This window comes from Barbus barbus (genome assembly GCF_936440315.1).
Source record: "Barbus barbus genome assembly, chromosome: 5".
Lineage (NCBI taxonomy): Eukaryota > Metazoa > Chordata > Actinopteri > Cypriniformes > Cyprinidae > Barbus > Barbus barbus.
In genome coordinates this window covers 13,209,153-13,224,135 of record NC_136733.1, presented here as the reverse complement: position 1 = coordinate 13,224,135, position 14,983 = coordinate 13,209,153, and the positions used below count along the sequence as shown (strand labels likewise).

Genomic DNA, 14,983 nt, shown 5'->3' with positions numbered 1-14,983 from the left:
GTGACCGGTGTGTGGAGTTAGGGGAATGGAGTCTGGGAGGAAGGGAGATGGTGACCTCTGGTGGAGAAAGGAAGAACTGCAGGTCCCGGACTCATGACAATATTAGCGGTGAAATGTCGTCCGATTATCTCAAACGTCATACGCTAGGAAAAGTTTCAATATCTCACCTTATCTTACATTTCGGATCTCCAAAAAGACAATAAAAGCTAAAATGATTTATAAGTTTAGCATGCGTTTATCAAAGTAGGAAACATAATTAGTGCTCTTGAAATAGGAAATGGAGTCCGGACTTTGAGAAGCACTGGTCTAGAGCGTATGGGTAGACATAGCCTAGTATTAAAAATGTAATGGGTTTGAATAGTTAAAATTATACTGTCAAATTATATGGAAAGGCTGGAATATTTGAGCCTATATTTTCTTACAAAACAAACCACTTTCAGAAAGAATTTGAAAACATGGTACGTAAATAAGATCTGAAAAACTATAAATATTTCAATAAAACCTAAGGATGGACTGTTAAAAGAGGAACGTTTAAGTAGGGCTATCTATAATAGGAGTTTTAGGAAAGTTTTGTCTTACATTCAGTGATCACTTGGTGTAGGTGTCGTGAGGAGTTAATGAAGTCAGTTAATTATCAGTAAATTATTTAATTCTATCACATGCCCATTTGTGTCAGCATACCTACTGTTCTTTTTCTTCTTTTCATCTTTGTCGCTGTCTTTGTCATTGTCCTTGTCTTTTCCTTTCCCCTTGCCATCCTTCTGTTTTTTGTTTCCACCTCTCCTGTTTTTTCTGCCGGACTTTTCATTTTCCCCATCTCGCCCACTCTCGTGTACTTTTCCTCTTCTCCTGTTTCCGGCACATCTCCTCTGTGGAATATCATCATCATCGCTGTCTTCCTCTTCTGCCTGGGCTGCTTTTTTTTTATTGGCTGTTCGACGACCTCTTGGAGGTTCATCATCCTCATCTTCATCCTCACTGGTAGCTGCTTTGCCCCTCTTACCAGCTGCTGTTTTTTTAGCACCCTTGCCTTTTGCTTTATTGTCCTCTGAGTAAAGGATGGCACAGCTGTATATTTATAAAGGCATATCATGCATAAAAACGAGACATTTTTTTCTGAATAATGCAGATAAACACAGAGATAGAAATTCTGGAAAAAAAGTGAGGTTTGCCTCTTCAAAATGTGCTGTAACTATGTGAAGTGATCTAGCTGTTGTTTATGTCTAGACTATAAACGATAGAAATCTTGATGTTTGCACCACTAATTAAATAAAATAAAGAGGAAAATAAAGTAAACAAATCAGGGAAATCGTTTTCTTACCTTCAGCACTCTCTACATCTCCATCAATTTCTATTCCCACTATATAAAAAAATGTAACAGAATGTAATGACATCATTTTAAACAACATTTTAAATTAATGTGTTACTCACCATCTTCCAGTTTTCTTGTTGTATCACTTTTCTTTGGCATTTTGCTGCCCTTCTGATCTCTATTAGTCTCTGAATTTCTTCCCTTGCACCTGTGGTCTAACAAATTACTGCACAGGTGTGCAACTACTCTCAAGTAACTGACTCCCTATTGCCATAGCAACACCTCATAGCATGACCTGAAGTGTGTAATAGCGATTTATATTAGTATTAGTATATTAGTATGAGCTGGAAAAATTGTCTGGATGATAAGAGTTTAGTTGAAGTCTTTTAGAGAAAAACAGTTCTATTTAAGACAGGAATTAACACAAATGCCAAAAAAAATCCCTCAATATTAAAATGATCTGAGAATTTACATGAAGTAAAACAAGTCTAGTCCCTCAGATGTGCAATTCAAATCCAATCAATGTTGCAATATTACAACCACAAAGCATTCTGGATGGTACACCGCATCCATTTAAACTGTTCGATGCACTCTCACTCATTGGGACACATGACACCTAATGCTGCTGTCACAAGAAGAGGCACCTTAAAGATTTAATGAAGGTTTAGGTTTTCCTTCAAAACAATTAAACACATTTCACAGTATATTAAGCTTTGCTCTTTCATTTTAACATGAGCTTTCTTTACAGCTGTTCTGGTTAGAAAGTCACTGCAACACAAATTAATCCAAATAAACATTTGCAGTATTACACAACTGTCAGCAGTCATTACACCATACAAGGATTCTGACTAATGCCATTTTAAACTAGCCTACAAAAACTTTTGAAAGCAGAAGGTGTGTATACGGTCCCCGTTCCTGTTGAAGGCAGAAACACATTCTAATATGCAGACACTCAAGAACAGTGAAACTCTAAGCAGACAAACAGATATATGTGATCTCCTGTCTCGTCTGCACCATGACACCTGGTAGATGGCACAGCATCTCAGTTTTCACAGGCAAGTCATTACATGCTCATTTGTGCAAAAAGGCAAAACAATGTGTGCACATATGCATAACATTCCTGCATATATACAGTAAAAGAATAATAAAATCATTTGAGTAATATTTTTTCATAACATCACAAACATGTTGATGAAGGCATATTCAGGTTAAACTAAAGGGAACTAGAGTGAACTGCCAAAAGAGTATCACCATTGCATCAATCATGATCAGTTTCAAAGTAAGAGACTTACTAGCACGTATAAACTCACTAAAGCATCTAACCTTGAACGGCAATTACATTTCACACTGCAATTGGCTGCTATTGTCCATGTGTGCACAGACAATTCACACAGGACATGTTCTTACTTAACTTCTGTACAGGCACGTGCACACATAGATATCAAAATGGGGCTTGAGCACCTGCCCTTTTTCTTCCTCGAGAGAAAGTGCCCTTTTTTCTGGGGATTTTTTATTTTATTTTGAGTATATATGTACGGAGCACCGAGGGAACGCAAACATCTTTGCGAGAGAAAGCAAAGTTTTGCGAGGGAACGCAAAAGTTTTGCGAGGGAACGCAAAAGATTTGAAAAATAATTTTTTCACCCACCCCGAAATCTTTCCACCACCATGAGCTCTTAGGGTCTCCGTATATATGTGTGCATGTGTTTGTTTCTGTTTGCGCACAGCTTTCTATGGAATCCCATTTCCACCAATGAATAAAAAATAAAACAAGGTAATTGCGACTTTTTATCTCACAATTCGGCCTTTTTTCTCGCAATTCTGAGATATAAACTCGCAATTCATAGATATAAACTCGCAATTCTGACTTTTTTCTCAGAATTCTGACTTTTTTCTCGCAATTCTGACTTTTTTCTCAGAATTCTGAGATATAAACTCGCAAATCTGACTTTTTTTCTCAGAATTCAGACTTTTTTTCTCGCAATTCTGACTTTTTTTTTCGCAATTCGGCCTTTTTTTTCTCAGAATTCTGAGATATAAACTCGCAATTCTGACTTTTTTTCTCGCAATTCTGACTTTTTTTCTCGCAATTCTGACTTTTTTTCTCAGAATTCTGAGATATAAACTTGCAATTCTGACTTTTTTTCTCAGAATTCTGACTTTTTTTCTTGCAATTCTGAGATATAAACTCGCAATTCTGACTTTTTTTCTCGCAATTCTGACTTTTTTTCTTGCAATTCTGAGATATAAACTCGCAATTCTGACTTTTTTTCTCGCAATTCTGACTTTTTTTCTCAGAATTCTGCCTTTTTTTTTGCAATTCTGCCTTTTTTTCTCGCAATTGCGAGTTTATGTCTCACAATTCTGAATTTCTCGCACTATAATAAACCACTCTCCGTGTAAGGCTTTGCAGTGCTTTGTTCAATTTGCTATAGATGAACTATATATTGAACTAGATTAATGTTGCGATTTTTGGACAAACATAAAAATGACTCATTATTCTTAATTTCTGTGTTTTGCGCTCGCGGTTGGACAGTACCATTACCGCCGGGTAGGGCGCGCACAGCTTTCAGACACAACATTCTTAATTTCTTTATAGTTCTGAGTTTGAGGCAGCTTCTATTGCGTTATTTTAATAACAGCTGTCAAGTAAAGAGTGTATTATTGTAACACTATTATTGATAGCTCATTGGCAGCTTTATTTCCAGAAATCCCTTTATGTGCTGGTACAGCAGAATCCGACTGTCCTTCAAGAGCATAATACTTCATTCACCAGAACTTTTCTGAGTGACTTACGAGTAGCTGTTGTTACTGATTATGCCAAACCAGAACATCACTAGGCCTACTCTGTATATGTCATGCTTTATTTCATCTAGCCATAACAATCCTATAATACTATAATTGTAGCCTAACTCGTTTTATACTGCAAAGTTTAGCATCAATCCAAATACACACGGTTCAGCTATAAATCTGAATAAAAAAAATAAAAAAAATAAAAAAGTGTTTTTGAGCAGGGTTGGAGCTAAATTCTGCAGGGCTGTGGTCCTCAAGCAACTGAATTTTGCACCCCTGAATTAAATAGCATTTATCTGGAATATAGGTTTCCTGTGTTTGGACATTTTCATAAACGTTTTCCTGAATATGCTTCTTAGATTTTACACGACCTAGTTTACAGCCAGAACTGCAACCAGAATGAGACCAACTGACATTATTATTGTCTATAGCAATGATAATTTAATCACAGAAGTATGTATATTATATAGGCCTGTAGCCTATATGAAGAGTTCAGATGCAAAAGCCTCTAAGTGCCATCTGAAATTTTCCTCTAAAATGAGCATTTTTCTCAGGTACAGGTTCTTTTCATTGTCATTAAAGTGAAATAACTTAACATAAACGAAAAATGCTAATTTTAGAAGAAAATTTCAGATGGCATTTAGGCTTTTGCATCTGAACTCTTCATATATAATTGACTAAATAATAATAATAAAAACTTATTTAAAAATAATGAATCCTTAATTTATTTACAATTTTCATCGGGGATGTCTTGCTTGGTCAATATCTTACAACATTAAATACAGGAGATATGATAATTCTATAGCAAGAACATAGAGATGAAAGCGCGCGTGCGAGAATGAAGGAAATCCACCTGTGTTCATTCATATATATCCACTCTCGTGTTACAATAATACACTCTTTACTTGACAGCTGTTATTCAAATAATGTGATAGAAGCTGCCTCAAACTCAGAACTATAAAGAAATGTTGTGTCTGAAAGCCCGGCGTTAATGGTACTGTCCAACCGCGAGCGCAAAACACAGAAATTAAGAATAATGAGTCATTTTTATGTTTGTTCAAAAATCTTATTCGGACGCAACATTCATCTAGTTCAATATATAGTTAATCTATAGCAAATTGAACAAAGCACTGCAAAGCCTTACACGGAGAGTGGTTTGCTGTGGTGCGAGAAAGTCAGAGTTGTGAGATATAAACTCGCAATTGTGAGAAAAAAAGTCAGAATTGTGAGATAAAAAGTCGCACTTACCTTGTTTTATTTTTATTCATTGGCGGAAACGGGCTTCCATAGCTTTCCCTGTCAAACTAATAAAAAAAATATATATAAATATCAGGTCGGGTCAGGAAATGTTGAGACTCTGTCGATGCCTTTCTCTCCTTTTCACACATTAATTGGCACATGCATCGCAGACAGGCAGAGAGCCGCAGAAGCGAAGCCCTCCCTCCCTTTCCATTTGTGTTTGTCTTGGTATGGAGGTGAGTGGAGATCAGTGTTGGGCTAGTTACTCTAAGAATGTAATATATTACTGGTTACTATTACTCCTTTCAAAAGTAATATTGTTGCTCATCTTATTGCTTTCTGGCAACGGTAATTAGTTACACTACTAGTTACATTACTTTTTCTTCCACATAAAATTCTTCTAGAATGTTACTAACGTACTCGGTTACTATCGTAACCTCGGTTCCCTGAGATACGGAACGAGTACTGCATCTTGCTAAAGACGCTATGGGAAAAAGCCTTTTTTCTCCTTTACTGAAGCCTTATTCAATCACGCAGTGAAACTGCACGATCATTGGTTCGTGCAGTGTGTTAAAAACGAACCAATGTGTCGGCAGCGGAGCTGTACGAGCCTATGGCGACGGAGCCCGCCAGATCCCGCCAGAATGGGCGGGGTTATCTGGCTATATAATCGGCCGTCTCGCCATAGGATCCTCAGGTTTACTTCGACTGAAGCGACGACTGAGTCGTGCAGCTACCTGGCACGGCAAAGTACGCAATACTCGTTCCGTATCTCAGGGAACCGAGGTTACGATAGTAACCGAGTACGTTCCCTGTCGATACTCCACTCGTACTGCGTCTTGCTAAAGACGCTATGGGAACACAATTCAATCACGCCGTGCTATGGTAGAGGAACGACTGTGTAAAATAGCTCCATAAGCATTCCATGCTCAGAGGGAAGTATAATAGTATACTCGGGGCTAAAGCGAGCTGAGCTCGTAGAGGTCACGCTCGGCCCGGGTCATTCCATGTATTCCTCGCATACTCAGCACTTTCAGGGCTGAGATATGTAAGGAACCCATCAGAGAGCTTGAGTGTTCAGAGAGTCAGAGAGTCAAGAGTTCTCCATTAGGGTTGTTCCCACAACGTAAGTCATACTCATCTAAGCAGATAGAACCCTGGCCTGCAAGGCCGGTACATCCAGCTTATAAAACCTTGCAAATATGGACGGCGAGGCCCAGCCGGCCGCCGCACAAATGTCTGTAATGGACACACCGCTAGACCAGGCCCATAACGAGGCAATGCCTCTAGTCGAATGGACTCGTACTCCAATGGGGCATTGATGGCCCAAGAAGAGTAAGCCAGCGTAACGGCATGCACTATCCACTTAGAGAGTCTCTTCTTCGTGACCGGAAGCCCTTTGGCGTGGTTACCGAAGCTAACAAAGAGCTGTTCCGTGCGCCTGAAGGAGGCGGAATGCTCAAAGTAGATCCGTAGGGCTCTAACAGGGCATAGCAAAATTAACTCCCGGTCCTCCTCGGAGGGAGGAAGCGCAGAGAGTGTGATGACCTGAGCTCTGAACGGAGTGGAAAGTACCTTAGGTACGTATCCATGCCTTGGTTTTAGGACGACCTTGGAGTCGTTTGGCCCAAATTCCAGGCAGGCAGGGCTCACAGAGAGCGCCTGCAGGTCTCCTACTCGCTTGACTGACGCTAGTGCTAGTAGCAGAGCAGTCTTCAGCGACAGTGACCGAAGGTTCGTGGACTGGAGCGGCTCAAAAGGAGGGCCCCTCAGGGCCCTCAGCACAGTGGGTAAGTCCAACGTAGGGACAGTAAGGGGCCGAGGCGGATTCAGCCTCTTGGCACCCCTTAGAAAGCGGATGACAGCATTGTCCCTGCCCACTGATTGGCCCACGATAGAGGCGTGAAAGGCTGCTATAGCCGATACGAACACCCTGAGTGTGGAGAGCGTCCTTTATCCAGCAGTTCCTGCAGGAAGGACAGAATCACCGCCAACTCAGATGTAGGAGGGTCCTCACCGCGGTTTAGACACCAATAAACCGTTCGCCTGAGAGAGGAGGTCTCATCTCAGGGGCACGGGCCAGGGGGCTGCGGTTAGCAGCTGGGTCAGCTCTGACATCCAAGACTGGTTCTCTCACAGGGGGGCCACCAACAAGACCTTGTGTCGTTGTTCCCTGATTCGCCTGATGAATCAGAGCGATCGGAGGGAATGCATATAGGAGGAGGTTGGGCCAGTCATGGGCCAACGCGTCCTTGACCTTCGAATAATAGGCTGGGCAGTGAGAGTTGTCTTTGGAGGCAAAAAGGTCTACTTCGGCCTTGCCAAAGATTCTCCAGATCATTCGAACCGTCTGCGGATGGAGCATCCACTCTTCTGAGGGGGCGTTGCTCCATGATAACATAGCCGCTCCTCGGTTCAATCTGCCTGGCAAATGTGCTGCTCTCAGCGAGCGCAAGTTGAGCTGAGCCCACTCCAGAAGTCGCTCTACCATAAGGAAGATGCGCTTCGAGGAGAGACCTCCCTGGTGATTTACATAGGACACCACTGACATGTTGTCTGAGCGGATCAGCACATGTCGTCTCTTTAGCTCTGGCAGGAAAAACTGGCAGGCTCGACACACTGCTAGCATTTCTAAGCAGTTGATATGGAGGTTCTGCTCCGCGTTCGACCAAAGGCCAAAGGTCGGTTTGCCTTCGCACAGCGACCCCCAACCCGTCTGTCATGACAACTTTCCTGCTGCAGACCATCCCTATGGTCACACCCTTTCTGAACCATCGTGGGTTCTTCCAGGGGGACGCCTCACCCTGATATGTAGGCGACCGTGTCGCCATGCGTGGGACGGAAGCCGTAGTTTCAACCAGCGCTGAAGGGGCCGCATGCGAAGCAGGCCCAACTGTATGAGGCCCAGCATCCTCTGAAACGCTTTGACGGGGCGAGCGGTGCCGCTCTGGAAGGAGGCTGCGAGCTTTTGAATGGCCAGGGCGCGTTCCGGCGCTAGTACAGCTCTCATCTGAGTTGAGTCCAAAACTGTTCCCAGAAACGACCCCCGTCGGCTGGGAAACAGCGCCCTCTTGGCAAAATTGACCCTGAGCCCCAGGCATTCTAGGTGGCTGAGGAGGAGGGCTCTGTGTGAGAGTAGTTGTACCTCTGACTGGGCCAGAATGAGCCAGTCATCGAGGTAATTGAGAATGCGGATTCCCATCTCCCTGAGAGGGGAAAGAGCCGCATCCATGCACTTCGTAAAAGTGCGTGGGGCCAGGGACAGTCCAAAGGGAAGGACTGTTTACTGATAAGCCACTCCCTCGAAGGCGAATCTCAAGAATCGTCTGTGATGGGGGGCTATCTGGACGTGAAAGTATGCGTCTTTCAGGTCCAGGGAACAGAACCAGTCCTCGGAGCGAATTTGTGAGAGGATCTGCTTCAGTGTGATCATCCTGAACGACCTTCTCATGAGGGCGCGATTCAGGCGTCTGAAATCGAGGATGGGCCGGAGGCCGCCATCCTTCTTGGGAACGAGGAAGTAACGGCTGTAAAAGCCTGATTCGCTCTGAGCTGGAGGAACCATTTCTATGGCTCCTTTTTCTAACAGCGTCATCATTTCTGAACGTAGAACGTGAACGTTCTCGCCATCTACAGAAGTGGAGACCACGCCGCTGAAGCACGGGGGTCTGCGAGCGAATTGGAGTGAGTAACCTCGTTCTATTATCCGTATAACCCATTCTGACACTGGGATGGCCCTCCAGGCCTTGGCCCGCGTGGCAAGGGGCTGGATAAACTCGAGTGATCGACTGCATGGAGGCAGGGCGCTCGTGAGAGGAGGAAGAGGAAACCCATAGCCTATAGTTAGTTCATAGTTCTATTATCCTTGTATCTCACTCTGACACTCCGGGGATGGCCTGCCAGGCCTCGGCCCGTGTGGTCAGGGGATGAATTTGTTTTGAGTGGCAGGCCGCCTAGTGGGGACCTGAAGCTCGTGATAAGAGGGAGAGGAATGTGCTCTCTTTTGAAAATGTTTGTTTTATTTCCTTGCTATAACAGCGATCAGTTGTGTGGGCGCTTTTTGAAGGGGCCCAGTGTTCACAACAATATTACCACAAACTCATTGCCATCGTAGTGGACGAGGGGAGGGGCCATCTTCACTAAAGAAGGCGAGCCGAGATCAAAGAGTGAAACGCGGGGCTGCGCTGGCGTAAATTCACTCAAGCTTGATCGCTCGAACCCTGGAACTTGCAGTTTCTTCCCCGAGATAACTGGGAGAGTAGAAACACCAGAGCAGGGGAGGCGTGGCCACCTTCATTGAAGAAAGGGACCGTGAGCGCGGCAGGGACAGACTGACGCTTTCATAATGAAAGTAGCGCTGGCAGATCAAAGAGCTGCAAGAGGCGCTAATCCTTAGTGTAAACACACTGGCAGATCAAAGACTGTGTGCAGAGTGAAAAACGCCGGGAAAAATCACTCAAGCCTTTTTTTTTTTCTTTTTTTTATCCGTCTCCTTCTCCGAGGTGACTGGGAGAAGAGAAACGCGAGAGGCGGGGCCACCCAGTGCAGCATGTTACAATGTGCACAGAAGGATTGAGCCACTCAATGTAATGAGAGGCGCTAATCCACACGTGCTGGCAGATCAAAGCGCTGTATGCAGATTGAAACACACCGGGCTATGCCGGCGCGAAAAATCACTCAAGCCTGAACGCCCAGCCCCGCGATTTTACCGTCTTTTTCGCCGAGGTGACTGCGAGAAAAGAAACGTGAGAGGGGGGGCCGCCCAGCGCAGCATTTTACAATGCGCGCAGAAGGATTGAGCCACTCAATGTAATGAGAGGCGCTAATCCACATGCGCTGGCAGATTAAGCGCTGTATGCAGAGTGAAACACACGGGGCTATGCCGGCGCGAAAAATCACTCAAACCTGATTGCTCAGCCTCGCGAGCTGCTGTTCCTGTCTCCGAGGTGACTGGGAGAAGAGAAGCGGGGGAGGCGGGGCCTGCTACGACCGCGAGCAAATCAGGGCAAAGCCCGGCTTTCGGTGAAAGCAGGCTGCCTGTGTGAGCGCAGTCTCAGTGACGCACACACATAGCTTTCCACTCCGGTCCGCCAAAGAGAATAGAGCCGCTCAATGAAGGAGGAGCTCTGATTCTCACGTGTGAACACCGGCGGATCAGAGCGCTGCAGGAAGCTCCGTGGCTCTGATGTTTCATTCTCCGAACTTTGCTGAGAGAGGAGAAACGGGAGAGCGGAGCTGCCTCCACAGAGACGGACAGCAAGCGGGAAGAGCGAGACTCGAACGAGCATTCCGTCTCAGTAAGCGCTCAGTCAGTGCGTGGGCGAGACCCAGACAGGCGGCGCGCGCTCACTGCTCTTCTGCATCGGGCAGGATTCCCTGCACGAGCCATACTCGCTGTTGCGGCATTTGCAACAACGCCGAGAAATATGCATTTTTATAGCACTCACCGGATGGCGACAGCGAACAGACCGGGGCTTCTGTGGGGCTGGAGCGCGGTGAAAGCGGCATCTCTGCTGGCAGGAGGTCTCTGGCTCAGCTGCGAGGCGTGTCAACGGCGAGGCGGCTTCTTGGGATCAGCGAAGGCGAGATGTCGTCGCTGAAGGAGAAGAAATCTGAGGATCCTATGGCGAGACGGCCGATTATATAGCCAGATAACCCGGCCCATTCTGGCGGGCTCCGTCGCCATATGCTCGTGCAGCCCCGCTGCCGACACATTGGTTCGTTTTTAACACACTGCATGAACCAATGATCGTGCAGTTTCACTGCGTGATTGAATAAAGCTTCAGTAAAGGAGAAAAAAGGCTTTTTCCCATAGCGTCTTTAGCAAGAGGCAGTACGAGTGGAGTATCGATAGGGAACAACATATTTCTGCCTCATCATTTTACCAAAATCCACACTGGATCACAGTCAGAAGTTATTACAAACACTCAATAGTGATTAATAGTGACATTCAAGTAGAAGTGTTATATTAATCTCATTGTCATGTAGCTTGAAGCTAATTGTAATTTCTCCATTACCCATATACAAATATTTCATTATGCATTTTATCAAATCACATAAGTTTGTAAGAAACTGTTTAATTTTCCAAAAAGATTTTGAATTATAATATCATGTACCACATGCTGATCAGAGGGACGTGGGTGGGATGTATTGCCAGAGTAAAGTAAAGCCACAACTTACACAACAGTGTTCAGATCTATTTCTCCTGACAAAATGCAATATTTATATCTGCTGAATGAAAGCTTTTCCATATTCCAAGCTTGCCTGCTACACTGGGGACATCACGTGAATGTGCGAGTCATGAAATTATGAAAATAAATCTAGGAATTATTTGATTGTTGGATTTTAAATCAGCAGGGTTGAGGCATCAAAAGTAACTAAGTAACTAAGCTGTTTTATGGATGGTAACTGTAATATAATTACTGAAATCTTATTAGTAATTAGTTACACTACTAGTTACTGCAAAAAGTTATATTATTACAGTAACTAAGTTACTAGTATCTAGTTACTGCCCAACACTGGTGGTGATGAACAAAAGACTAAGCTACCTGTGCCTCGAATTTACAGCTAATTATCCAAAATGCAAAAGGCAAATATAGCCTAACTTAGTTAATTTGTCTTGCTAACATTCAGGACTCATGAGAGCAACCATGTAAGTTAGCCAAAGTTTAGCTAAGTCAAGTCAAGTCAAGTCACTATTATTTGTATAGCGCTTTTAACAATGCAAATTGTGTCAAAGAAACTTTACATCAGCTTTATATAAAGCTGGGTTTAAAATAAAATATACTGACCGCAAGCTTTTGAACGGTAGAGTATGTTGTTATGAAAGTTATATTTAAAAAAAAAAAGAATGCTGTTCTTATTTAACATTTTATTCACCAAAGAATCCTGAAATAAGCATAAAATGTATTTTAAAGTATATTACATTTTTGATCAAATAAATGTAGGCTTGATGACCATAAGTGACTTATTGCAAAAATATAAAATATTAATGTATCCAAACTTTTGACCAATATTATTTATTTTTTTCCCCTCACATTGTTTTTCACATTTGAGCCCCTGCCCCTGGAGGAACTTTCTGCACTTCCCTGTTCAGGTGCACACGCTGTTTTACGGATTAAAATAAAAGAGTAATAAAATATAAAGTAGTAAATAAGTGTAGAATAGCACAACTATAGGCTATTAGGCTATGGCTTGAGAGGCTATGGTTTCTGAACAGACTGTGGAATATCAGTCAGTCAAGCAAAGCACAGGCAACCCATAGCAACGCCTCAGATTGACAGATAGCCTATGTAGAAATAAACAGGAATTTTCCGACTTTTGAGCAATTAGTTACCTATATATAAATTTTTTTTTTTTTTTTTACATTTGAGCCACTGCCCCTGAGGAACTCTCTGCACGTCCCTGTTCAGGTGCCACGGAAAAAGGAAATCCCAAGTTTTTTTTTAGTTTTTTTAATGCTTTGAACAACACAGAAAGGCATTCATAACAGGGAGGTTTACAAATATTGACTGAGACTAAACTCAATTTTCATTCACATTCTGTACATCGTATAACAAGTTAAGTATAAAGTAAAATAAAACATTGGGGAAGAAAGAAAAAATTTATAAATAAAAATAAATAAAGACAAAGTAGTAGGGGAGTAGGAGGCTTGCATATTATGAAACCAAAATCCTCGAAGTATACAACAATCTTGCTTTGGGACGTTTCATCCCTCTTAACGTCTCCAAATATATGACAAATTCCTCTTTAAACCACTAATCGTGGGGGAGTTTTGAAAAAAATTTACATTTATGAATGTAAAATTTTAACAAAAGCAACAAATTATTGAATATCAGATCCTAGCCAATAATCAATTCTTGATTTTGAAGTGGCATTTGGTTTGAACCATGAAAAGTGTCTGGAAGTGGGGTTTAATTTTCTCCATATATCAGTTAATGAATTTGATAAACAGAAGTCTTGAATAAAATAGTTCATATGAGAACTACTAAATTTAGAAGGATATATATTCATAAATATCTAGGATATCTAGCTTTTAGGTCATTTATGACATCTGTTACTGTCTCCAGAAGATCCTTATTTTGGGAGTGGACATTATATCTGTTATGGAAGCAGACTTCACACAAAGGGTTAATAATAATAATAATAATAATAATAATAATAAGTAAGGTTTATTTACAGATGAGCAAACGATGTAGGCTGAATCGGTGAGTATAGAAAGCAGTGATGCTTTGAATGCAGAGATGAGTAAATCACTTGACTGTGTTGTCTTGACAGGAACTTGTGGATGGCGAGAGAACCACACACCTCACTCTGGACAGTACAGCTTTGAGGATGAAGAACCAGGATCCAGGACACGGATGGACACAACACTCAGAGAGAACACAAGAGGTAAATACACAGGCAGGTAGGTCGCTGAGATAGCATACAGGAGTTCACTTCGTATGAACGAGACCGGACGTCTGAGAGTAGTGAGGTGTGTGGTTTTATTGTGTGGCTTGATGAGGTGCAGATTACGTGCAGGTGTGCTCATTAGAACTCAGGTGAAGGTGCTCATTGTGATTGGCTGGTCTGAGAGCCTGGTCGATCTGTGACATTACCCCCCTCTCCATGGCCCGCTCCAGAGGGCCGAAAACCCCGACGTCGAGGTGGTCTCCCCCTTCCTCTGGGAGCTGGACGATCTGGATGATTAGAATGGAATTCCTCCAGTAAAGTTGGGTCTAAAATGTCATCTCTGGGGACCCATGACGTCTCCTCTGGACCATAATCCTCCCAGTCCACTAGGTACTCCAAGCAACCACCACGGCGCCGGGAGTCTAGGATTTCCTTCACCTTATATATAGCTCCATCCTCCAGTATTAGCGGGAGAGGAGGTTCCTCACTTGTACCAGGCTCTGTGGAGGGAGAAACAGGAGAGTGATAAGGTTTCAGGAGTGATACATGAAAGGTAAAAGTAATTCTGTATTGTGGGGGTAACTGCAACTGAAAGGTGACCGGGTTGACTTGTTTCAGGATGGTGAAGGGACCAACATATCTGGGACTTAGCTTTTTGCAGGGCAGGCGCATTCTGATGTCTCTCGTTGACAGCCAGACCTTCTGTCCCAGTTGATACTGTGGAGCTTCGGGCCTGCGAAGGTCTGCTGTCATCTTGCGCCTGCGCACTGCTCGCTGGAGCTGATGGTGAGCATCGTCCCAGACCCTTTCGCTCTCTCGGAACCAGTAGTCGACCGCAGGCACTTCCGATGGCTCCCCTGACCAAGGGAATAACGGTGACTGGTAACAGAGTACGCACTGGAAGGCAGTGAGTCCAGTAGAAGCTTGACATAAGGAATTCTGGGCGTACTCGGCCCAGCCAATGAACTGGTTCCAAGAGTCCTGGTGGCTGTGGCAGAAGGTTCGTAGGAAGCGGCCGATTTCCTGGCTCGTCCTCTCCGTCTGCCCGTTGGTCTGGGGATGGTAACCAGATGACAGACTTACGGTCACATCTAGGAGTTTAAAAAAACCTTTCCATACTCTGGAGATGAATTGTGGACCTCGATCACATACGATGTCTTCAGGAATACCGAAGTATCTGAAGACGTAATTGAACAACAACTCCGCCATCTCCATGGCAGTGGGCAGACCTCTGAGGTGAAGGAG

The 14,983-nt window shown here is 43.5% G+C and overlaps 1 protein-coding gene across 1 annotated transcript in view; it reads right to left on the bottom strand.

The window, feature by feature from the left end:
- Positions 1-1,471, bottom strand: part of LOC306869325 (transmembrane channel-like protein 2-A) — a gene marked incomplete at both ends in the record, with an annotated part of 34,832 nt that extends 33,361 nt beyond the window's left edge. Inside the window, 3 exons of the mRNA XM_079416032.1 lie at positions 682-1,048; positions 1,322-1,360; positions 1,432-1,471. Of these exons, the coding sequence (XP_079272158.1) occupies positions 682-1,048; positions 1,322-1,360; positions 1,432-1,471 (446 nt within the window). The remainder of the gene's footprint in view (positions 1-681; positions 1,049-1,321; positions 1,361-1,431) is intronic.
- Positions 1,472-14,983: the final 13,512 nt, after the last annotated feature.